Source organism: Humulus lupulus, chromosome 3 (assembly GCF_963169125.1).
Source record: "Humulus lupulus chromosome 3, drHumLupu1.1, whole genome shotgun sequence".
Taxonomy (NCBI): Eukaryota; Viridiplantae; Streptophyta; class Magnoliopsida; order Rosales; family Cannabaceae; genus Humulus; species Humulus lupulus.
The window spans coordinates 87,389,979-87,414,484 of record NC_084795.1 but is presented as its reverse complement, the minus strand read 5'-3'; the positions used below and the strand labels follow the sequence as shown (position 1 = coordinate 87,414,484).

The following is a 24,506-nucleotide window of genomic DNA, read 5'->3' as shown; positions in this document are numbered from 1 at the left end:
AAGTGTGTGCATGCACTCATTGGCAAGAGTACCTACCCGTTTTTATTCATAAAAGGTTGATTGGACCAAGACTTAGGTGGGGTTGTTCGCATATTCAAAGAAGCAACCTATTTACCTGTAGCTTTGGAGGAAAAGCTTATTTGTCCACCTATACTATAAATTGTGCAAATAAAAGGTAAAGGTTGTGAATCATAGGGTCATGTTCGTTTGCATTATTCTATTCGAATCGTTCAATGATTGGGTGAACAAGCAACGCATCAGATGGGTTATGAGAACCTATTCGCATAAGGCAATGTGGAGTTATTTAGGATCATGTTCGCGCAAGGCCTACATACATATACCGTATGAGAACAGAATACAATCCCAACAAGTTGTTGTCAAATAAAATGCGTTTGGAACAATTAGAGAAGTGATCATGAAAATGATATTTTATTTAAATGTCATATAAGTGTATAACCAAAAAATAATGGGGAAATTATTCACATAACTCAGTCAGAATTATGCAAAGCCCGAAAAATAACTTGTGGGGCAAATGTTGTACCCATTTCTTAGGCATTTATGACATTTAAAAAATAGGAATTATGAAGGGATGATGAATAGAACATTTTGCCTTCCTGTTCTCACCAAGTGCAAAGTAGTTCATGTTCTCACACAGCACAAAGTTCTTCATGTTCTCACAAGGTGCAAAGTAGTTCTTGTTCTCACGGAGTACAAAGCAGACATGAAGTGCTAACAGAAGAAATTTGGTCGTGTAGCTGCATTCCTCAACCTCTGTTCGCACAAGGCAAACCATTACAAGCTAATAGGAGGATCCTGCTCGTTCAACACACAACATACATGCTAACAGAGTTAGCAAAGGAGTACAAATTGTCATTTATCATAATATAGCTATATTTATGTTATAATGTATTATTTGTGGGCCAAGCCCAATAACCTAGGTCAATGATCTAATTGTAACCCTAAACTCCTTACTATAAATAAGAGGAGATGGAATATAAATGATGAGGCAATTCAGAATGTCGAATGACCATTCTTGTATAAACAATCTTTAAGTAATGTAAAGTTGAGGAGAACTATAGAATAACTGGCAACGCAGGTTCACCGGAAACTATGGTTCTTCAAGCTTAAATATTAATAAAAGTGACTAAGTAGACGTAGGTCATCTTTTTGGAGCCGAACCCCTATAAAATATGGTGTTATTTATTTGATTATATCTCTATTCTTGAATTCATGCTCTTATGTTCTCAAGTTGACGAAAAACGATGTCAACATACACAAAATTTCTTTTTTCAATAAAGGAAACTACATTATTTGAATATTTATTTTCACAGCCAGCCATTACCACGAAATTTGTCAATAAAAATATCAAAAAATATTATTTAATCAGTTGACAAAAACTCTCAAAGTCTAAAAGAGGAAAAAAATATTTTATTTAAAGAAAAATCTTCTTATACATAAAATAATTTTTTCTCAGTGAATATCAACATATGTGGACGAAATATCAAGTAATAAATTGCCATATATATCTATTATATATAAAAAGTGTGTAGATAACGGAAATTCTTGGTTTTAACGGTTTTTTATTTTTTTAATGTTAACTTTAACGGAATATTCTTATATCTAACAAAATATTCTTATATTTAACGGTAGTTTGTAAACATCTATTAAACTTAAATAAAATAAAATAATTAATTAAAAAATTTAAGATAAGATATTTTTTTAGATATTTTACAATGATAATTATTTAAAAATAATAAATAATTAAACAAATTAAAATATTATATTTTTGAGATATTTTACAATGATAATTATTTAAAAATAATAAATGATTAAACAAATTAAAATATAATATTTTTTAGATATTCTACAACGATAATTACTTAAAAATAATAAAATCATACATTTTATAACTTAAATAAAAAAAATTTAAACTTAAACTCACTTATTAGAATAATATCATATTAAATATATAATATAATCTAATGTGAATTAGTAACAAATTACTTTTTTTTTTTTAAAAGAAGCTAGCCAGAAACTTAAATTTAAAATACACGTATAATATTTAATATTACATTAAACATATAATATAATCTCTTGTTGTCACTCCCAAATTCAAAAATTAGAACAAACATAAATTTAAACAAAAATAAATAAATTATTTAATAAAATAAAATATTTATTTCAAAATTTATATGACATTAATATAAATTTAATAAAAATAACTAATAAATTCTATAAATAAAACTAAGCAAACGTGCGTTGCTTGTATCTAGTATATATATATATATATATGCGTGTGTGATTTCTAGGGAATTAAAACTTAAAATAAATTCTGAAAAAAATAAGTTGTCATGACAGATCATAAAACTGTCGGGATAACTGCTTTAAATTTGTCAAAAAAATATTTTTGAGTTATAAAATATATTGTCTATTAAAGATAGCCAATTTAGAGCTTTACACAAAAAATGTAGGAAAAAAATTATCAAATTCAACAACAACTGGAAGCTATTATCTAACTATGACATTTCATATTCATAACTAGATGGAATGAGAGAATACTTTCCCATAATTTTTTCTAGTAAAAAATGCTAAAAATTACAATTTATTCACATTAAATGAAACTTTCAGATTGAACAAAACACAAATGGTTGTTCGACTATTTCAAGTTGGGTTGCTATACTTTTTACAATATAGGGTGAGTTAGTTGACGGAGAGGGGTGAGAGAGAATGAAATGTGTTAGATGCTAAAATCTGAAAATTTTAAATGAAATGAGTATTTTTTATGTCTCAAACATGGTTGAGGGGAGTGTTTATGTTTGCATATTAAAAATTTCCCAGGCCTGAAATTTCCTAAAAATAAGGTTATTTTTGGGCTGAAAATAAAATTAACAAAATAAAAATCCTATCCGCAAGAAGAAGTTATAAACCAGTCTTACACATTTCCTTACTCTGCCACTGTAATGGAGTAACTCAAAACGAAGCTCACTACATCACATAGACAAACGAAAATGGCAAGTCTCTCAGGCTTATCTTCCTCATCATCAACATTTCTATTCCCTCCAAGAACAACTCTGAGGCACCTCTGTTCCTCACAGAGTGGTTCAAATCTTCTCCTTAAGAAACCTCTTTCGGTCAAACCTCTCCAATCTACGGAATTGGACCAATCTCTTTGGCCAGAAGTCCACACCTTCTGGAAGTGGCTCCGGGACGAAGGCGTAATCTCAACTAAGACTCCGGCAAGACCTGGCGTCGTCCCAGAAGGACTCGGGTTGATTGCCCAGAGAGACATTGCTCGGAACGAGGTCGTTTTGGAGATTCCAAAGAGGTTGTGGATAAACCCAGATACTGTTTCAGCTTCTGAGATTGGGAACGTGTGTAGTGGGTTGAAGCCTTGGATTGCTGTTGCTCTGTTTTTGCTCAGAGAGAAGTTCAGGGACGACTCGCTTTGGAGACTTTACTTCGACATTCTTCCAAAACAAACCAATTCGACTATGTTTTGGTGGGTTTAAATTTGTTTGGCTGATTAGTCATTAATATTTTCATGGTTAATTTGTATTTATTTGTTGATTTGGGTATGGGTTTCATAATGGTGGAGTTGATAACTGCTAATTTTCATGGTTCCAGAGCAGGTCAGAAGAGGAGCTTTCTGAGATTCAAGGTTGGTTTAGCACTATCTTATATCTTACAGCAGCTATATTTATACCTTCAATTTTTTTTTCCGGCTTCTTTCTGATTTGTCCAAAAAAATTACTTATGAAAACTGGATTTTGGAAACTTTCTTATTATTTTCCTACTTTCATGTTCCAAGTTCCAACTATGTCTAGCTTCATCATCTTAGCGTGGATATACGAAGTCCATGACGTGAGAAGTTTGAACCGGACCAATTTGTTTGTTGGCTATCATTTTATCTTGAGAACCATTGACCTGTTTTTATTGTAGGTGTTCTGTAGAAGATTTATCAATTGCTATGGTTATGGAATAATCTTTAACCGGAATTTGAATTTTAAAGAAGATAAAAATATTTAGTTTAGAAAAGTTATACAGTTTAGTACATTTATAAATGTATTCAAAAACAGAAAATATTGAATATAAAATATTATATATATAAACATGTATATTTGTCTTTCTTTTTAAATTTTCTTTTGTTTTGTAAAATTAACACGCTTGAAAATATATATTAGCAAACTAACCTTTTAAAAAAATTATTTGCTAAATAACCTGAAAATCAGTGTGGTTATTTTGCAAATTTTACACTTTCACGTTGTTAGTTTGACAAATTACACTAACTTTTCCTTGATAAAATTAAGTTCTTATTTTCATACTTTAGACATTTTCTGGTATATGCAAACATCACCAATTCATTAGTGGTTCAATTTCACACACGATTATTTTGGAGGATCATGCTGATATAAGTTTTGCATGCGTTTGCAGGAACCCAACTTTTGAGCACGACATTGGGAGTAAAAGAGTATGTAGTGAGCGAGTTTAAGAAATTGGAAGAAGAAGTTATTCTCCCTAACAAGAAGCTTTTTCCTTCTCCTATCACAATAGATGATTTCTTTTGGGCATTCGGTATTCTCAGATCAAGGGCATTTTCACGCCTCCGTGCACAAAATCTTGTTTTGATCCCTCTTGTAGACTTTGTAAGCTCTTTTGTCCCTACAAGAACACCTACATTTGACTAAATGAGTGTCTCAGATCACATTTACACTTATATAGAAAGACACAGTACTGGGAATTAACAGGCTACATTCACCTACATATTGAAAACATTTGTCTGTGTATACCCTTTGAAATCAGTTAATTTTCTTTAACTAAGAAGCTAAAATTGTTTGATTCCAATTTAATCAATCAGATCAACCACAGCCATAAAGTAACCTCTGAGGAACATGCATGGGAAGTCAAAGGACCAGCAGGCCTTTTCTCTTGGGACTATTTGTTCTCTCTACGTAGCCCAATTTCTGTTAAGGCTGGTGAGCAGGTAGAAATTTCTTCTTCTGATGTTTCTGCTGTAGATTGTGCAAAGGTCGATGATCATCCATAATTCTAAATAATTTCATCTATATTTGCCGTCTCTGAAAAGTAATCATTCTGCATGTTCTGGACGTTACATAATATCTAGTATGGAGTATACTCATAAATGGTTTTTACAAGCAAGCTAGTTATCAAACAAACTCAGTTGAGGCCAAGAGTTGTGTGACTTCTAAAGATTATGAAAAAGTTCTTGACTTGTATTAAAGAATATGATTTTATTATGTGTGTTTATCGAACTCTTTTGACGATTTGCAATAGGTTGTTATACAATATGACATAAACAAGAGCAACGCCGAGTTGGCTCTGGACTACGGATTCATTGACCCCTTGGAAGAACGCAATGCATATACTCTGACACTAGAGATATCCGAGTCGGACCCATTTTATGGCGACAAGCTAGACATTGCCGAGGCAAATGGTTGGAGTGAGACTGCTTATTTTGACATTTTTTTTAACCGTCCACTTCCTCCTGCAATGCTTCCTTATCTGAGATTGGTAGCACTTGGAGGCACCGATGCTTTTCTCTTGGAAACCATCTTCAGAAACTCTATTTTGGGCCATCTGGAGTATCCTATAAGCCATGACAATGAAGAGCTCATATGCCGAGTGGTACGAGACGCCTGCAAATCTGCTCTCTCTGGTTATAGCACCACGATCGAAGAGGTACGTACACTTAAAACCTTGTATCTGTTTTGCAGAAGTTTGGGTTTTCCTCAGTGTTTCCACATTCTTATATTTCTCAAATTTCTAGTTAATTCCCAATGACGTATTGTTTGCTATGCAGGACGAGAAGTTAAAAGGAGGAAAACTGGAGTCCAGGCTTGAGATAGCTGTTGGAATAAGACAAGGGGAGAAAAAGGTACTGCTGCAAATTGATGGGATGTTCAAGGAGAGAGAATTGGAGCTTAATGAATTGGAATATTACCAAGAGAGGAGGCTCAAGGACCTCGGCCTTTGTGGGGAGCAAGGAGATATAATCTTCTGGGAGCCAAAGTAGCCTTTGGAAAGAAAAGAGAAGAAATTAGACTGGGTTAAGAAGCAGCACAAGCATAATCCAACTCTTTTAATTGTTAGTTAATAATTTTGAATAATATTTAATAACAAATAAACACATCAAATATATAATTAAATTAATAGCTAAATATTAATATAATTTATTTTGTTAAGCTAATAGTATAACTTTTAAGCATTGTGGTTTAAATTTTAAAGAGTTGTGATTTAAATTTTAAATCTTGTGGTTTAAATTTTAACTATTGTGGTTTAAATGTTAAGACTAGTGGTTTAAATTTTAAAGACTGGTGGTTTAAGTTTTAAGGAGTCGTGATTTAGATTTTAAAGGATCATGATTTATATTTTATACGATTATGGTTTAGATTTTAAATGATCATGATTTAGATTTTAAATGATCATGATTTATATTTTATACGATCGTGGTTTAGATTTTAAGTCTGGTGACTTAACATTTAAGCATTGTGATTTAAATTTTATCAAGTCATTTAAATTTTAAGCGTTGTGGTTTAAAATTTTAAGCTTTGTAGTTTAAATTTTAATGACTAGTAGTTTAAATTTTAAAGAGTCGTGGTTTAGATTTTAAATGATCATAATTTATATTTTATATGGTTGTGGTTTAAATTTTAAGCCAAGTAGTTTAAATTTTAAAGAGTCGTAGTTTAAATGCAAGCCTTGGTTTAAATTGTAAAGAGTTGTGATTTACTTTTAAAGAGTTGTGATTTAAATTTTAAGTCTTGTAGTTTAAATTTTAAGCTTGTGGTTTAAATTTTAAAGAGACGTTTAAATTTTAAGTCTTGTGGTTTAAATTTTAAAGAGTCGTGACTTAGATATTAAAGAATTAGGATTTATATTTTATATGGTCATAGTTTAGATTTTAAGTCTAGTGATTTAACTTTAAGTCTTATGGTTTAAATATTTAAAAGTCGCGGTTTAAATTTTAAGGCTTGTGATTTAAATTTTAAAGAGTGATGGTTTATATTTTAAGGTTTGTGGTTTAGATTTTAAGCCTTGAGATTAAACTTTTAAATGGTCGTGGTTTAGATTTTATGTCTTGAGGTTTATATTTTAGATGATTGTTGTTTACATTTTAAGATTTATGATTTAAATTTTAAAGAGTTGTGGTTTATATTTCAAGTCTTGATTTTTACATTTAGAAGAATAATTTTTCATAAATTAAATACAATCCTATAAATATAGTTGTCACACATATATGTGACACATTACAATTAGAATGAATTTCCAATTTAATTATAATATGACACATATAATACACACTACAACAACACTTAGAGTCATGTAGTTAAATAATGATAATTTGGGAATTTGCGGCATATGTACCTAATGTTTAGGGAAAAAACTCGGCATGGACCCAATCTTTTTTTTTAGTGGGAAAAGTTCTCAAAGTCACTAAAAGTGTAATTCCGTCAAATTCTGTTACTTAGGGTTTCGTTAGTGTCTTGTTAGGGACACGTGTAAGGCTCAGATTAAACCACTTTTTAATTTCTTTTAAAATTAAAAAAATACTTTTTAAATTTAATAAAAATATTAAATCTTATTTAATTTAAAATATTTACTAATTAAAAAAATATAAAATCCTAAAACAAACAAAAATTAAACTTCACTTTCCATCATCATCATGGACAACACTCAAACTATTAACCAAACATTTGTCAATCAAATTAATTGCCCCAGTTTATACATCATGGAAAACTTCATTAATCAGACAAATTGCCCCAGTTTCAAACAACTTAGGGATCAGATCAAATTCGGTCCCTTCCACATCCATTTTCATCACCACAAAATCGTTATCTGTAACAGTGTTCTTCAACCAATTTGCAAAATCAAAGCCCAGAATCTAGTGATGCACATGGGGCGGGGAATTTGTGGGGGGTGCTCCCCCCGTCCCCGTCTCCATTAATATTTCTAATCCCCGTCCCCGCCCCATCCCTGCTTATTCCCCGTCGGGGACGGGGTGGGGAATCCCCTATTGGGGCGAGGAATCCCCACGAGGAACCCATTTATTTAAAAAAATAATTTTTAAAATAAAAATCGCAAATTATATGTAAATTAAAATATTGCACAATATTTATAATTTTAAAATTAAACACTATTCTAAATAAAAATTAAAATATTAAAAAAGTTACTGTTTACCCAAAAATGGCTCCTGATGACGTGGCAATAATTTATTACATGTGGTTGGCATGTGACAGCGTTAAAGTGAAGGGTTGTTGTTCGCCTATCGACCAGATGTTTATTGCTTCATCAGATCTCGTGTTTAGATGCGACCAGTCTGGTCGCATGCTTCAATTTATTTCCTTTAAGATACGCAATCTTGTAATAACTACATTTATTATATTTTCTCTTTATTGCCTTGATACGCTGATATTAAGGATAATTAAGACCCATTGGCCCATGTAACCCCCTTGAGCCTATAAATATGAATGGGATGGCTCAAGGAATGAACTTTTGAACCTTGAACTTGAGTACTCATAGAGAGAGCATAGTGTGATTATCCACAAAAAGTTGTAATTCTCCTAAGGCTTGTGAAACTCAAGAACCCTAGTTCTTTGATCACGACATTGGGATTCAACATCAATAAGAACACTAAGTAGATGTAGGTTATTACCACACAGTTGGAGCCGAACCACTATAAACTACCTGTGTCTCTTTTTTCCCATTTAAATTCCCTTCTTAATTTCCTTTTTATTCTTTGTCGTTATTTCGACTCCGTGTCGTTGGCCAAATCTAGGGTCAATATTTTAGTGCTTTCATTGAGAGATTAATCAAAAAGCTTTAGGAAGATCAAATGGCGAAGACATCCAAGAGAGTTGGACAGGCTGCTGGCGCTGCATAATCTCAATCTCCCCCTCCAAATGTGGCTGAAAATGAACCACACTTGGATTTTGAAGAGGAGGAAATGGATTCTGAGATGCTGAGGGCAACATTGGGTGTATTGCAGGATGAGTTGGCCAATCTGAGGGCCAATCAGGAGAATGCAGCAGAGACCTTGGCGCTGCAATAAAGGGAGATTGAGCGTCAGCGCCAGAAGCTGAATGAGCAGCAGGCAAAAATGGACTGTCGACAGAGAGATGCCACGACCGCTCTTGAAGCAGCCATTCAGTTGGCCAGAGGACATGCTGCGCCGGCCTCTCAACCGGATCAGCCACCAAGTGCACCACCGCAGCGGGCCCCTAATCTGAGTCCTCCGCTCCAGCCAGCAAGCCCTCAAAGGCCGGAGCAACCACCTGTTGCTCAGGATGATGTCCCAATTCGAGATCCTGAGCAACAGCCACCCTCTCAAGCTGGTCGCGACAATCCCCAGTGCCAGAGGTAGAATAGGGCCGGGCAGCTGCCCCGCAGTCCTAGACGCCCAGGGGACGATGAGCCAAATCCACTGAGCAAGGGGCAACGTCCTTCTGCCAACAGAAGGCATAACGAGTCAGGCTCTGCGGTCAGGGGCCCCCCACGGTATAATAATGTACGGGGACCCACTGACCAACTCAGACCTCCCTTTGACGCTCGGAAGATACCAGCCAGAGGAGGAAACAGCGTGACCAGCCAGTCGCGCCATAGTCGGCCGCAGTTTAGGGATGTTCATGACTACAATGAAGTTGATTCCGGCAGGGAGAATGCTTGTCGAAGGCATGAGGAAAGAGGTGGAGATAGAAACCCCCCACCAAGAGAAAATAGGCCTGCGAGCCATAACGCTAAGGGGCAACCCCGACAGCATAACGTCTTTGATCGACTGGGCGCTAGCGAACAAAGGTGTAGGGATGATGACTTGAGGGACGTACTCAACGATAGCACGATGAGTACGCTCCTTCGGCCCCAGTCGTCCCAGCGATCCCAGACGCGGTTCAGGCTCAAATTGATGCTCTGAACCAGGCGGTACAACAGCTGGTCGGGAGCCGGACATCCCACATAGAGTACGGCTGGAGGAGGGGCACTCTGTTTGTACAGGGGATTGTTGTGGCAGAAACCCCCAGCAAGTTCAAAATGTTGGTACTGCCGAAATTTGACAGGTACAGGGACTCAGTAACTCATGTGAACAAGTTTGAGATACAAATGGATATTAATAAGGTGTCGAAAGATGCCCGCTGCAGGATCTTCCCCGCCACCCTATCTAACACCGCCCAAGAGTAGTTCTTTAAGTTCCCTCCTGCTAGTATAGTATCCTGGGAAATGTTCATGAAGGAATTTTATGAAAAATTCTACGCAGGTCTCGTACACCCCACTAAGGCCAATCAGCTGGTCGAGATACGCCAAAAGGAGGGAGAGCCCTTGAAGGAATACGTCCAACGTTTCATGCGAGCAGCTGCTGGAGCCAAAACAATGGGCGATGAGGGAATGATGCTGGCCCTAACTGCCGGGGTTAAACGCCATTCTCCCCTCTGGAACAGCCTGAGAAAGAATGGGGTAAGGAGTACCCATGAGTTCCTGGATCGAGCTGATCGATACATCAAGCTCGAAGATGCGATTGCCAACAAGGGGAAGTCTCCTACGAAAGACAAAGGGGCCAAAGGAAGATCCCGCCAAAGCCGCCAACAAGTCGGATAAACACAATGGCAACGGCAAAGGCAATGGGAACAGAAATGGCAGAAACGGTGGAAAAAGGGGCGGGCAATGAGCCGTCAACATCTGAAAACAAACGCCCCAAAGGCAATAGATATGAGCCAAGATTCACCAACTATACGGCCCTTGTCGAAAGTAGGGCAGAGGTCTACCAGGCAACCAATGCCAATGTCCCTTATAAGCGACCAGCGCCTATAAGGAATGATATCTCCAAGAGAGATACAACAAAATTCTGTCGTTTTCACAACGACTACGGACATGACACCAATGAGTGTAACCAGTTGAAGGATGAGATCAAGCTCCTGATCAGGTAGGGACACCTAAGGAGATACGTATGAGCCGCAGGAGGGTCTCAGTGAGAGGCTCAAGGTGGCAACGAGCTGGCGCCTGCACGCCAACGCTCGCCATCTTTACAGCCAGCTCTTGTGGCAGGTACGTTACTCACCATCTGTGGTGGCCCACACCTTGTAGGGGACAGTGGGAAAGCAAGAGAGCGATACGCTCGGACCTTACGCCATGACCAGGACATCGAGATGATGAGTGTGGAGGATCGCGCACCAAAGAAAGCTCGAACAAAGGAGGAGTTGATAACCTTCTCTGAAGACGATGCTCAACACGTCTGATTCCCACACTCTGATCCGCTGGTCGTTGACGTCCAAATTGCCAACATGATGGTTAAAAGGTTGTTGGTTGGCACAGGAAGCTCAGCCAAAATCTTGTATAAGTCTTCACTGGAAATGATGAAGTTGTCCGTCAAGGACTTGGAGTCGTGCAACCAAACCATATATGGTTTTTCTGGCAAAGGGCTCGACCCGACAGGATCGATTAGGCTCCCAGTTACAGCAGGAACTGCGCCTGTAAACAGGACATTACTCACTACTTTTATAGCAGTTGCTTGTCCTTCAGCGTATAATGCTGTAATTGGGAGGCCAATTTTGGCCGACTTGCGAGCTGTTACCTCGATTTGGCACATTTCCATAAAATTCCCAACCGACGCAGGAGTAGGATGCATGTTGGGAAATCAGCGAGAAGCGAAGGAGTGTTACAATGTCTCGATATCTAAGGCGAAGAAAGGTGGATCGAGGGAAGCTTCCGGGAAGGAGTTGCAAACGGTCAATGATATACAAGCCCAATCAGGTGATGATGTCACCAAATAGGGTGTTGCCCAAAGTGAGGACAGGGATTTGGAACCTCGCTTTGGGGTTTTTTATGAAAAAACAGGACCCATCGTGGACCTTGAAGAGGTCCAACTCGATGAAGCAGATCCGAACAGGGTTGTGAAAGTCGGTAAAAACTTATAGACAACAACAAAACAAGAATTGGTGGAATTTTTAAAGAAAAACCAGGAATTCTTTGCCTGGTCACATAAAGACATGGTTGGAATAGACCATGCGGTCATTAGCCATGTCTTGAACATAGATAAGAGTTTTCCACCAGTACAACAGAAAAGGAGGCTGCTCGACAAAGACAGATCAAAAGCTCTAAAAGAGGAAGTCAAGAAGCTAAAGGAGAACGGATTCATCAGGGTAGCGTTTTATCCATCCTAGGTCTCTAATCCCATACTGATTCCCAAGCCGAATGACAAGTGGAGAACGTGCGTGGATTTCACAGACCTTAATAAAGCCTACCCTAAAGATTATTTCCCACTCCCTAGAATCGACTAGCTAGTCGATGCCACTGCAGGGCACGAGATCCTCTCATTCATGGATGCATACTTCGGATACAATCAGATCAGTATGCATCCACCTGATGAGGATCACACTAGCTTTCAGACCGATACAGGGCTTTACTGTTACAAAGTGATGCCCTTCAGTTTGAAAAACGCTGGTGCGACTTACCAGCGACTAGTCAATCACATGTTCAAGGAGCTGATCGGTACAAACATGGAAGTATATATCGATGACATGCTGGTTAAGTCGAAAAGGGAAGAAGGACATATAGGGGACTTGCAAGAGTACTTCAATGTCTTGAACAAATATCAGATGAAGCTGAATCCCCTCAAGTGTTCCTTCCGAGTTGGATCAGGGAAATTCTTGGGATTTATAGTAAATTCACGAGGAATTGAGGCCAATCCCGAGAAGATCAAAGCCCTGGTCGACATGAAATCGCCAATGAAGATCAAGGATGTTCAAAGTTTAACCAGAAGGATTGCTGCTCTAAGTAGATTTATCTCCAAATCTACGGACAAATGTGTCCCATTTTTTAATCTGCTTAGAGGCAACAAGAAGTTCGAATGGAGGGAGGAGTGCGAGCAAGCTTTTCAAGCTATAAAGATGCACATGTTGCAGCCACCAATTCTATCAAAATTGGTTGATAAAGAGACTCTGTTCATCTACTTGGCGATCACAGAATACGTTGCTAGTGTTGTTCTAGTGAGAGAGGAAGAGGGCGTGCAAAAGGTCGTTTATTATGTAAGCAAGAGGTTAATAGGAGCAGAACTGCAGTATCCACCTATTGAAAAATTAGCCTATTTCTTGATCTTAGCCTCAGAAAGCTGCGGCCATACTTCCAAGCTCACCCAATCACAGTTTTGACCGACCAACCTTTACGGCAAGTTCTGTAGAAGCCAGAAGCCGCAGGCCGATTGTTGAAATAGGCAGTTGAACTTGGGTAGTTTGATATCTCTTACTTACCACGAGCATCAATAAAAGGACAAGCTCTGGCCGACTTCATCGCTGAACTCACTGGGCTTCCAGACAGCGAGCATCCAGAAGAGACTGGAGAGCCTGAGCCTCAAAGCCAAACTCCCTCATGGAATTTGTTCAAAGATGACTCTTCTAATGAGCATCACGCTGGAGTCGGAGTGATTTTGATAATGCTTTAAGGGCATCGATTTCACTGCGCGATTAGATTTGACTTCACGGCATCCAACAACAAGGCAGAGTACGAGGCATTTCTCGCATGGTTACGATTAGCCAGAGACATGCACATAAAGTCGCTTGAAGTCTACAGTGACTCTCAGTTGGTGGTCAATCAGATCATTGGAGAATACCAGGCCCGAGGTCTAAAGATGGTTGCCTACCTGAATAAAGCAAGAGATTTGTTGGCCTAGTTTGAGAAGTATACTCTCCAGCAAGTACCTCACGACCAAAATTCAAACGCTGATGCTTTGGCCAAGTTAGCAAGTGCCAAGGATGCTGACACCCTGGATATAGTACCAGTTGAACGGCTTTTTGCACCAAGCATCCAAGCGAAAGAAGCCTCTCTGGTGATTCAGGCGGTGGATACCTGGATGGCACCTTACATAGATTACTTGACGCAGGGAGTGTTACCGATGGACAGAAACAAAGCCAGGACCCTTCAGCGGCAGGCTGCTAGGTATATCCTGGTCGATGGAATCTTGTACCGAAGGGGATACTCGATGCCACTCCTCAGGTTTATTTCGAAAGAGAAGGCCAAAGAATTGATGAGAGAGGTCCACAAAGTCTTTTGTGGGGACCATGCTGGGGGGCAGAGTTTATCAAAAAAGATCCTAAGGCAAGGATACTTTTGCCCAAAAATGAATGAAGACTCAATGGAATTCATGCGAAGGTGCGACAAGTGCCAGAGGTTCTCCAAAATTCCATGAGCAGCCCCTAATGAATTAAAACAGATGCAAAGTCTGTGGCCATTCGCAGTCTGGGGTATAGACCTAATCGGATTTTTGCCCACAGGAAAGGGCGGCGTCAAGTACGTTGTAGTGGTCGTTGATTACTTCACAAAGTGGGATGAGGCTGAGCCACTTGCAACTATAACAACCAAGAAAGTGTTGGACTTCATGGTCAAGAACATCGTGTGTCTCTATGGATTGCCAAGAAAAATTGTCTCAGACAACGACACACAGTTCGATAGTGATCTGTTCACGGATTTTTGCGAATGACATGGAATTATCAAGAGCTTTTCTTTAGTTGCTCACCCTCAAGCAAACGGATAAGTCGAGGCAGTCAATAAGACACTAAAAGATACTCTGAAGAAAAGACTTGAAGAAGTGAAGGGGGCATGGCCAGAGCAATTGCCTGAAGTCCTCTGGTTGTACAGAACATCCCATCGTACAACGACAGGCCATACTCCATTCTCCTTAGCTTATGGATATGAAGTTATGTTGCCTGTCGAGTTAGATTCGCCATCGCATCGGAGAATGACGTACGATCAAGGCTCTAATAGCCAGGTATTGATGGAATCTCTAGATTTGGTCGATGAAAAGCGCGAGCAAGCCCGACTCCAAGTAGTGGCTTACCAGCCAAAGGTCGCCCGGTATTTTAATTCTAAAGTACGTGAAAGGAAATTCAATGTAGGAGATCTAGTACTTAGAAGGGTTTTCCTCAACACCCGCGACCAGACCGATGGAGTACTTGGACCTAACTGGGAAGGACCATACCAAATTGAAGAAGTCCTACATCCAGGCACTTACAAACTTGCTCGCTTAAATGGAGATCTCATTCCTCACTATTGGAATGGAGAACACCTGCGCAAGTACTATCAATAAACAATTCTTCTTAAAGAATTGGCTTGTATTAATTTTACTTTTTACAAGCTATGAAAAAGGGTTGGTCATTTTATGTGACTGATCGCTTATAAGTGTAAGATCATTTTGGTGATCACTCTTACAGACACGTTTTGTCCATTTACTATGAGAAATAAAAGGGACTGTGCGCAGCCAGTCAATCTTGCCAACTATTGTATTTATTACAAGTATTTGCTCATTACGTGTGTTGTTTTGCTATATTCTCATTTTAAAATTTATCCTACGAGCAAAAATGTTCGAACAAGACTTAGTCAAGGCAAGTGACCGAGGACCTAAAGCTCCTCAATCACTTGGGGGGCATATAAGGTATTTAGTAAGTAAAGCATATCAAAAGATATGTAAACACACGAGCAAAATAAGTGAAAGCATGCTAGGGTACTTAGAGTATTTTTCAAAATTTTATTATTTTGATAATCAAACAAAAGTACTATGTTAAGTTCGGTCATGCGAACAGGTGTTATAATAAGATGCAAATATTATATAATACCAAAACTGAATCCTTTTACACCGCGAGCAGTCACTGCTCGGATATAATTGTTTGTTAAAAGGAAAAAAGCTGCCCATGCAGCAATAAAAAATATAAATTGTCTTTACATCATGACCCGTAGGTCGTGTATCTAAAAGATAAAGAAAGAAACATAAAAGCACTACGAGGCAGGAGGGTCTTGAGGAGTGTCCTGGTCGACAGTAGTTCCAACTTCATTTTCCGCGCCATCAATCCCCGTTGCTAAGGATATTTCTGGGGAGGAAAGAATTTTGGCTCTTTCTTCTTCCTCTAGGCGAATAGTGCACCAGGCTATTTGAGTTTGCCTCAGGCGCTCAGAAAGATAGTTGAAGTTGGCCCCACGGTTATGCTTCCAGAACTCATAGAAGCAAAGGTGGGTGGCTTCCCTATACTTCTCCAAGTTGCTGGCATTCGTCTCCTCAAGCTCCTTGACGCGCCCCTCCAGCTCCTCAGTCTCCTTTCTGCTCGCGATCAGATCAACCTCAAGCTGTTTAGCCTCTTGGCAGTTAAGTCTAGCAGACTCCCTAAACTTCTCCTTGTCTGCATTGGATTTGGCTAGGGCAGTCTGAAACTGTTGAAGCTCTTCAGCCAGCTTGGAGTTTTGCTCGAGCAGATCAGTGTTCTTTGTAACGCCCCAACCCCAGGGACCGTTACGGTGTGCCTTGTAAACAGTGCTAAACTCGCTAATCGAGTTATTTGGCCAAAATCGTGTAACTAAGTATGATTAGCGGTTTAGGGATTAAAAATTTGGTTAAGATGTAATGTTTCACTAGAACGTTTAATATATACATTGGGATCCCAAAAATATAGTTTCAGAGTCTATTACAGAAAATATTTATAACAGGCCGTTCTAAACTGCAAAACAGGGTTCAACCCTAGTTCCTCTTTAAACCTCAGCCGTGGCGGACGAGCAGCTACATATGTACACGTCATCACCTAAGCTCTCCAACTCAAGGATGGTCCAGCTTTCTTTTGCCTTTACCTGCACCACATAGCACCCGTGAGCCAAATCCCAACAAGAAAACACAGTATAACATGATATAATATCAACAGTAATAGTATTGATTATTCATGACCAACAGTTCAAACAAATAGGTGACTAACACAAGAGTCACAAATGTGGGGACAGCACCCTTTAGCCATGTGACGATAGGGTCACCAGGGCTTAACTGGTAGGTTGTCCTTTCATAAGTTCGATTAGGATAGGTGCATGGTGATTGGTCACCAACATAACCTTCCTCCTGACTCTAGAGTCGTAACTATGGACAACGTCCCCTAGCCATGTGACAAATAGTCACCGGGGCCATATACCCTGGCTATGAACATCTGGTCTTAGACCAGGCAAGCGCTTATAATTTTCATTGACCTTCCGGTCGGTCCAGCATTAATACCCCATATGAGTCATTCAATGCTGACATCGATTAGATCTAATCTCCCGACTCTAGAGTCGTAACTATGGACAGCGTCCCCTAGCCATGTGACAAGCAGTCACCGGGGCCATATGCCCTAGCTATAAACATCTGGTCCTAGACCAGGCAAGCGCTTATAAATTCTTCGACTTTAGGGTCGGTCCAGCATTAATGCCATAGAGCCATTCAATGCATGCTCATCGACTTTAGGGTCGGTCCAGCATTAATGTCGTAGAGTCATTCAATGCATGATCATCGACTTTAGGGTCGGTCCCTGACTAGTCAGTGCCATACACAGGTAAGCCATGCCACCAAACATATATCACATGTTCAATATCCATAAACAAGGTATTCAGCATGCTTACTAAACAGGTACTAGTACAATTAGGATCATGCATAAACACAGAGACTCAAGCTCCGAACGATATCATACTTAGTATACAAAGCATGTCCTAACCACATGTTCCTCATGCATCATATGCATAATATTCAACAATCCAACATGCACCAATAACAGCCAGGCATGTCACGTTTAATAATCAACCAACATGCACCAAGAATAGCCATGCATGTCATACATATACACAGGGTGCAGTTTTCTTACCTCAGATTCGAGCTAGAATGATTTAAAGAACGACCCTTGAGAACGATCAACTTTTAGTCCTTTAGCGGTCACCTAGTCATAACCAAATATAGGATACCATCAATAAAAATGATCAACATAAGTTCCCAAACCAATATCTAGTCACCGGGACATCAATCCCCACTTAACCGGGTAGTAGGATCAACCCCGAGGCCTATGGCTAGCATCCCCAAGTCTAAAACCTCTTTCTGGCCAAAACTGCCCTGATGGGCCATGGCTCACCCTCCTGACAGAGCCAATCCCCTCATAGAAACGCACGTAGGCCGCGGCTCACCATAGCCGTGCCACGGCCCATTACCAAAACCAGCAAGCACCAGCATGCTTTCCCCTGCGTTTTCCCTCGGAACCAACCCTTCAAACCAGTCCCAAACCTCAACCTAACACCCAATTCAACCACTAAACATTACCAACAACTCACCCACATCAAAACCCAAGTTAAACATCAACTAAACTTCCATTAATTCAAACTTTCCATCAAGAAATCATAGGCTGAAAAACTAAAGGAAAACAGAGTATAAACCAGAAACTTATGGCTGAACTCACCTCAAACTCGATTTTGAATCCCCTTTAATGGCTGAATCAAGTTCCCTAGCTTCCACCTTTGATCTCCTAGCTTAACTCCTCAATTTGGGCTCTCAAAATTCAAAGAAAGAATGAAGGGAAAAGCTTGTACGGGAGAGAAAGGAAGAGATGAGGATGGGGCTCTGTTTTGTTCTGTTTTCCACAGCCTTCTAAAAATCAAAGGCTGATATAAATCCTTAAGGTCAAAAGACCATAATGCCCCTAGGCCAAATAAATCCCTCTAAAGGCTTCCAAGGGTAAAACCGTCCTTTCCCGCCTATCACGTTAATTATAATTTACGCTCTCCAATTCCCACTATTCTCAATATTCTCAAATACCAATAAATCATATCCCATTACCCTTTTATTCCCGGTAATGTTCTAGTCATCAAAATGATCCCGAGACTCACCCCGAGCCCCGAACTTAAACCCGTTATGACTAGACCGAACACTTACATCTCACGATCGTCTCATGCCGAATAGCTCGAACCAATCCACCTAATAATGTGGCTATATTAATTAATCACAACCATGCACCCAAAATACACAATTACATCCACAGCGGCCAAATTACCAAAATGCCCTCATAATTAAAATATGAACCCATATGCATGCATCCCCCATCATATAATAATATAATTCACGTAAACATGCATATAATCATTAAATACCATAATAAATCAATTATGGCCCTCCCGGCCTCCTAATCAAGGTTCTAAACCTTATTAGGAAATTTGGGGCATTACATTCTTGCTAAGCAATTATGTGTTTTTCTCGAGCAATTCAACGTTCTTCCCCTCGAGCACCTTCATCGCCTCAGTGTAATTGGTGTCGGAGTCTTTGGTCTGGGTGACCAAAGCCCCCATGCGGCGTCAACCAGCAGTTATAGTCAACAATCTCTGCAATCAGGTGAAGAGATTAGAGGATGGCAGAAAATGACAAAGTAAAATAACTCAACTAAAGAAAAGCAACTTACACTGGCTATCTCGTTCAACCATCGATTTATTATCTGGTTGGCCTCCATGGAGTTGGTGCCGAAAATGGCCTCTCGGCTGCGTTTGTGCTTTGAGAGTTTGTATATCCTCTCTCTAGTTGAGCCAACTACGGTGCTGGTCAGGGCATCTTCAGGTTGATTTCCCTGAGGTGTCTGGTTGGTTGGCGTTGGAGGGGTAGAGTTCTGCTTGGCTGGTGCAAGAGGAGATTGTTGGTCGAGTGGTGCCGGAGGTGGCGTTGTTTCCTTTGAGGGAGCAGCAGCTGGAAGATCCTCAGTCCGGGCCTTCTTGGTTGAAGGGGCATTGCTGCTTTCCCCGCGATGCCACTTGCTTTCTTTCTTCCAACTCGATGGAGCAGCAGGTGCGGTGTAGCGGTCGAACATATCTCCAGACGACATATCTGCAAGTAAGGAAGCATTGCGAGCAGTTAGACAATAAGTATAGATGGAGTTAAAAATGAAAGCAGGGAAATTATAAGTAAAGTACCTGTGCTATAACTATTGGTCGCTACATTACTTACTGAACTACTACTACACTCACTCACTGCCTGGAAGAAATCTGAATTTAAACTTGGAGTGTACTTAAAGTTGTCGTCCCGGTCAAATAAATGACAGGGAATGGGAAAACTGTCTAAGAATGAGAAGATAGTATCGTTCTCATCTGAAGACTCGTCGATGGGTGCAGGGGGTTCGGAAAATTTCTTTTTTCCCTTTCTCGAAGGGGCAGGGGGAGCATCTGCTCGCGGGGTGCTGGAGGGTTCCCTGATTGTCACTCCAGTTGTCCTCCTCCTTGGAGGTTATGACACATCCGAGTGCTGCTCGGGAATCTCTCCACCAGTGGCACTCCCCGCTGTTGACTCCCTCACGTCCTGGTGAGGTGCTAGAAGCCCAACCAGTCTTAGGTTGGCTTCAGTGACCAGCTGTTTGATGCTTTTTTCTACGTCAGTCATGCTGGCTAGTAATGCTGCTCGAATCTCCATTTCTGGAGTAAGGGCTGGTCATAGCCATGGACCTGAAGAGTGCTAATTTTCTAAGGAGAATGCAGATAAAATAAAAAGAAATAAACGACCAAGAGTACGAAGAAGTTACCTCTTTGGGTGAAGGCTAGGTTGTTGGCGACCAGGTCAATGGTTAAAAAGTACTCTTGGTAGTACTTGCCTACATTGGACTTGTAGGTAGTCCCACTCAGGAAGGTGCGAGCCGATTCCTAGAGGCAAAAATGAAAAAACCCCGTGTTTTCCTAGTTGGGGTTAGATTTGAGATCGAACAGGTAATTGATCTCATGAGTTGAAGGAACAGGCCATTTTTTATGGCTGTAAAGGATATAGAGTGCGGAAAGCATTCTATACCTGTTTGGGGTTATTTGGAAAGGAGCAACCCCAAAGTAATTGGCCACTCCCTAGAAGAAAGGATGGAGAGGCAGGATTGCTCCTGCCTCAATGTGATACCTCGACCAGGCGCTGAAGGCGCCGCCAAGCAGGTTTGCCCGTTGGTCGATGGTAGGAAGGAATAAAGTTACCCTAGAAAGTTCGTACTTCCTGAGGAAATTGTTTACCATCCTAGCATTGATTTGGTTAGGAGGAGTGAGGGACCATTCGACAACTGGTTGAAGTACATCACGGGGGCGGGCCTGTCTTTGGATTCGGGACCAGTGGTTTCAACTCTACCACTGGTCGAGGGAATTTCAGCTCGAGGAGCAGGCTGGTTTTCAAAAGGTTTAGATGGTTCTTTTTCTGGGCGGTGGATTTTACTCTATCCATATTTGATGGACTGGAAGGAGGTTTGTTGGGTGGAATACAAGAAAAAGGAATCTCTGGGATGAGTAGCGACGGCTGTTCTTCGTCCACAAGCAGCTGAGCGAGCAGGTCATCAATTAGCCTCTCACCTCCCCACGGATGTTGCATGAAAATCTGCGAACAGAGAAGGGGAGATGAGAATCTATGGCCCAAAAGACCAAGAAGTGTTAAGAGTTGAAATAACGTTGCTCGTGTATAAAAGTTAAGCTTTTATACGACCAACAACATTCTAGTAGAGACACTAAATTACATACGAGCAGTTTGGAAAACGGATCAAAAAGCAGAAGTAAAAAAAATTTCAGGAAAAACTTTTTCGACTCTGAAGGGGCGGGAAAAACCCAGTTTTTCTACAAGCTGAAAAATCGAATTTTTACTTCGAGTTTACGCCCTCAATTCATGATCCTAACTACCAAACTAGTTCCTAACCCCAGCAAGGTGTTATTTTCCTACCATATTTAGCGTAGATCAACATACCCATTTACCCCAAAATCATTTTGCAAGAACTGACAGAGATATTCAAGAACTCAAAAATAAAAAATAAAGGGAAAACAGGCACAGCACAGCATAACATAAAGAAATCGATCAAAAAACTTACTTGTATAAAAGATGGAGTATATTTCTAAGACGCTAAGTCGATATTGGGTGGGCAGGAGCTTCGTGGATCGCCAAGAATCGTCTGAGTTTCTAGAAGTTTTGCGCCTTGTTCTTCAAAGTTCTTGAAGGCAAGAGGATTGGTAAAAAAGTAAAAAATGAAGAGAGTGGGTTATTTATATTGATCGTGGCGCTGTAAAAGAGATAATAATGGGATTAACTTTTCAAGGCATGGGGAAGCACGATAGCCGTCATACAACTTTTGGGAAACTAAAAAGACATGATTGGTTGCCTTTTTCAAGAAAGCATGGACGACTCTGACATATTTGGTGGGGTATGCGAAGGGTCAATCTCCTAAGTTTACTGTATGCTGGTCGCAGTAAATTAAACTTGGGGGGCAAATGTTCACCCAAAAATGGCTCCTGATGACGTGGCAATAATTTATTACATGTGGTTGGCAAGTGGCAGCGTTAAAGTGAATGGATGTTGCATATCGACCAAATGTTTATTGCTTCATCAGATCTCGTGTTTAGATGCGACCAGTCTGGTCGCATGCTTCAATTTATTTCCTTTAAGATACGCAATCTTGTAATAACTACATTTATTATATTTTCTCTTTATTGTCTTGATACATTGATATTAAGGATAATTAAGACCCATTGGCCCATGTAACCCCCTTGAGCCTATAAATATGAACGAGATGGCTCAAGGAAGGGACTTTTGAACCTTGAACTTGAGTACTCATAGAGAGAACATAATGTGATTATCCACAAAAAGTTGTAATTCTCCTAAGGCTTGTGAAACTCAAGAACCCTAGTTCTTTGATCACGGCATTGGGATTCAACATCAATAAGAACACTAAGTGGGCGTAGGTTATTACCACACCGTTGGGGCCAAACTACTATAAACTACCTATGTCACTTTCTTCCCATTTGATTCCCTTCTTAATTTCCTTTTTTATTCTTTGTCGTTATTTCGACTCCGTGTCGTTAGCCAAATCAAGGGTCAACAGTTACTACTATACTACAAAAACACATAAAGAAAGATATAAAATACATATAAAATATTATAAAAATATATAAAAATTTAAACGGGGTCCCATCGGGGCGGGGAGTGCTATCCCCGTCCCCGCCCCATTACAGGAAGGTCCCCGCGGGGCCCCGTCCCCATGGGGAAAATGTGCATCCCTACCTGAATCTTATCCACCTCTCCATCATATCTACCCTTGGAGTTCACCTGCTGAATTTTTCCGTTCACTGGTTGAATCCTATCCATTCCTCTGCCTTTATCCGTAACTTTATCATCTGGGTCTCGATTGATTTCGAAAGACAATGTCTCATTCTTCACCCAAGCCGCATATGGCAACAAAGTGACATCCTTTTTCTTCTTGTACTCCTCATGGAATGTTAACAAAGTGAAAACCTTTTTCTTCTTGTACTCCTCAACCGACATAGCCCATATCTATTAAACCCAATAGCACATTTGTTTCCAAAACCCACCCAAACACAACAAATTTCACAAATTGCCCACATTCAACAATTACACAAAAAATGAGGAAAAAGAGTTGCACCTAGAACCCATTCGCACCTTGTCCCTGTAGATCTGGGCATCGACTACAGAGAGAAACTCCCGAGCTCCTACTACACTTGATGGGCTATGGCGGGCTAGACACCTAAAATCCTTCGGAGCGGAGATGGGTCGACATTGGGGGAGGTCGGGGAGGGCACACAACAAACCTGGGTAGTGAAGGACTTTGGCGAGGGAGACCGAGGAAGGCACGGTAGACCTGGGCAACAAAGGATGTTGGCGGGGGAGGGCACTACAGTGGAAGAAGATGAAGAAGAAAGAAGAGGAGGAAGACGGTGGGGGAGGGAACGATAGTGGAAGAAGAAGAAGAAGAAGAAAGAAGGGGAGGAAGAACATTAGTTTTCTTTCTTTCTTTTTAATCGACTTTAGTTTTTAGTTTAGGGTTTATTTTACTTTTTAATTAGTTTTTTAATTTGAAATTAATTTTTAAAATAATTAAAACTAATTTTTGAAATTGTATTTTAATTTTTAATTAGCTGTTTGTATTTTTAATTTAAACTAATTTTGGAAATTGTATTTTAAAAAAGATAGTAAATTGTATTAAAAAAACATTTTAAATGAAATTAAAAAGTGGTTTAATCTGGGCCTTACACATGTCCCTAACAAGACACTAACGGAATCCTAAGTAACGAAATTGATGGAATTGCACTTTTAGTGACTTTAGGTACTTTTTCCACTAAAAATATTGGGTCCATGCTGGGTATTTTTCAAAAATATTGGATACTTATACCACAAACATCCCTATATTTAGTGTCTAATTTTAGTTCAGGCTCCCAAAAGTGAGTAGTTGTGAACTTTTCCCAAGAAAACAGGAGACTAAGCCCAAAAGCAGCCCATCTTTCCTGTCGTTATTGTACAACAGCGAGATATGTATAATAAAAGAAAAATGTTCTGGAGATGCAGCTTTCAGTTAGCATTGATATTGTACTTTCTGCACATGTTGATGTACCAGAATTTAATGGTTTCAGCATTTCTATGACCTTGAACTACACGCACGCTCCCTCTAATCTAGCCATAAATCTGTGTATGTGTTGTAACTAGTAACTTTTAAGCAAAGCTAATGAATATCGCGCCTTTTTAAATTCAATTTTTGGCCATTTTACTCTGTACTACGCTCCATACTTGTTGGTGTACGGATATGACTCCTAGTTTGTTTCTAATAGGCAGAGTAGTATATCTTATGCTTTGTGTGAATTGAAATTCTTTGTCCCCTGTTCCTAGTTTATGATACAAATGAGCTATCATTGCATTGCATAGTAAAGCGCGAGAAAATAGTACGGACAAGTAGTGCCCAATCCCATCA

At 39.7% G+C, this 24,506-nt stretch overlaps 2 protein-coding genes across 2 annotated transcripts; one reads left to right on the top strand and one right to left on the bottom strand.

The window, feature by feature from the left end:
* The first annotated feature begins 2,802 nt into the window (after positions 1–2,802).
* On the top strand, positions 2,803–6,200 carry LOC133822929 (ribulose-1,5 bisphosphate carboxylase/oxygenase large subunit N-methyltransferase, chloroplastic). The gene is made up of 6 exons (XM_062255398.1): positions 2,803–3,499; positions 3,630–3,658; positions 4,432–4,643; positions 4,856–4,981; positions 5,293–5,697; positions 5,819–6,200. The coding sequence occupies exons 1-6, from the start codon at positions 3,009–3,011 to the stop codon at positions 6,029–6,031; spliced, it is 1,476 nt and encodes a 491-aa protein (XP_062111382.1). The 5' UTR covers positions 2,803–3,008; the 3' UTR covers positions 6,032–6,200.
* An 11,867-nt stretch (positions 6,201–18,067) lies between these two features.
* LOC133821232 (uncharacterized) lies at positions 18,068–19,627 on the bottom strand. The gene is made up of 2 exons (XM_062253662.1): positions 19,215–19,627; positions 18,068–19,137 (listed from the first exon to the last, which is right to left on the bottom strand). Exons 1-2 carry the CDS (start codon positions 19,611–19,613, stop codon positions 19,111–19,113), a joined length of 426 nt encoding a protein of 141 aa, XP_062109646.1. The 5' UTR covers positions 19,614–19,627; the 3' UTR covers positions 18,068–19,110.
* Positions 19,628–24,506: the final 4,879 nt, after the last annotated feature.

Bases quoted from the DNA above. Each gene is read 5' to 3' on its own strand.
- LOC133822929 (XM_062255398.1), top strand. From the start codon at position 3,009: ATGGCAAGTCTCTCAGGCTTATCTTCCTCATCATCAACATTTCTATTC. The intron at 3,500-3,629 runs GTGGGTTTAAAT...GTTCCAGAGCAG, and splicing joins ACCAATTCGACTATGTTTTG to GTCAGAAGAGGAGCTTTCTG. The intron at 3,659-4,431 runs GTTGGTTTAGCA...ATGCGTTTGCAG, and splicing joins GGAGCTTTCTGAGATTCAAG to GAACCCAACTTTTGAGCACG.
- LOC133821232 (XM_062253662.1), bottom strand. From the start codon at position 19,613: ATGTTCGACCGCTACACCGCACCTGCTGCTCCATCGAGTTGGAAGAAA. The intron at 19,138-19,214 runs GTAAGTTGCTTT...ACCTGATTGCAG, and splicing joins GGTTGAACGAGATAGCCAGT to AGATTGTTGACTATAACTGC.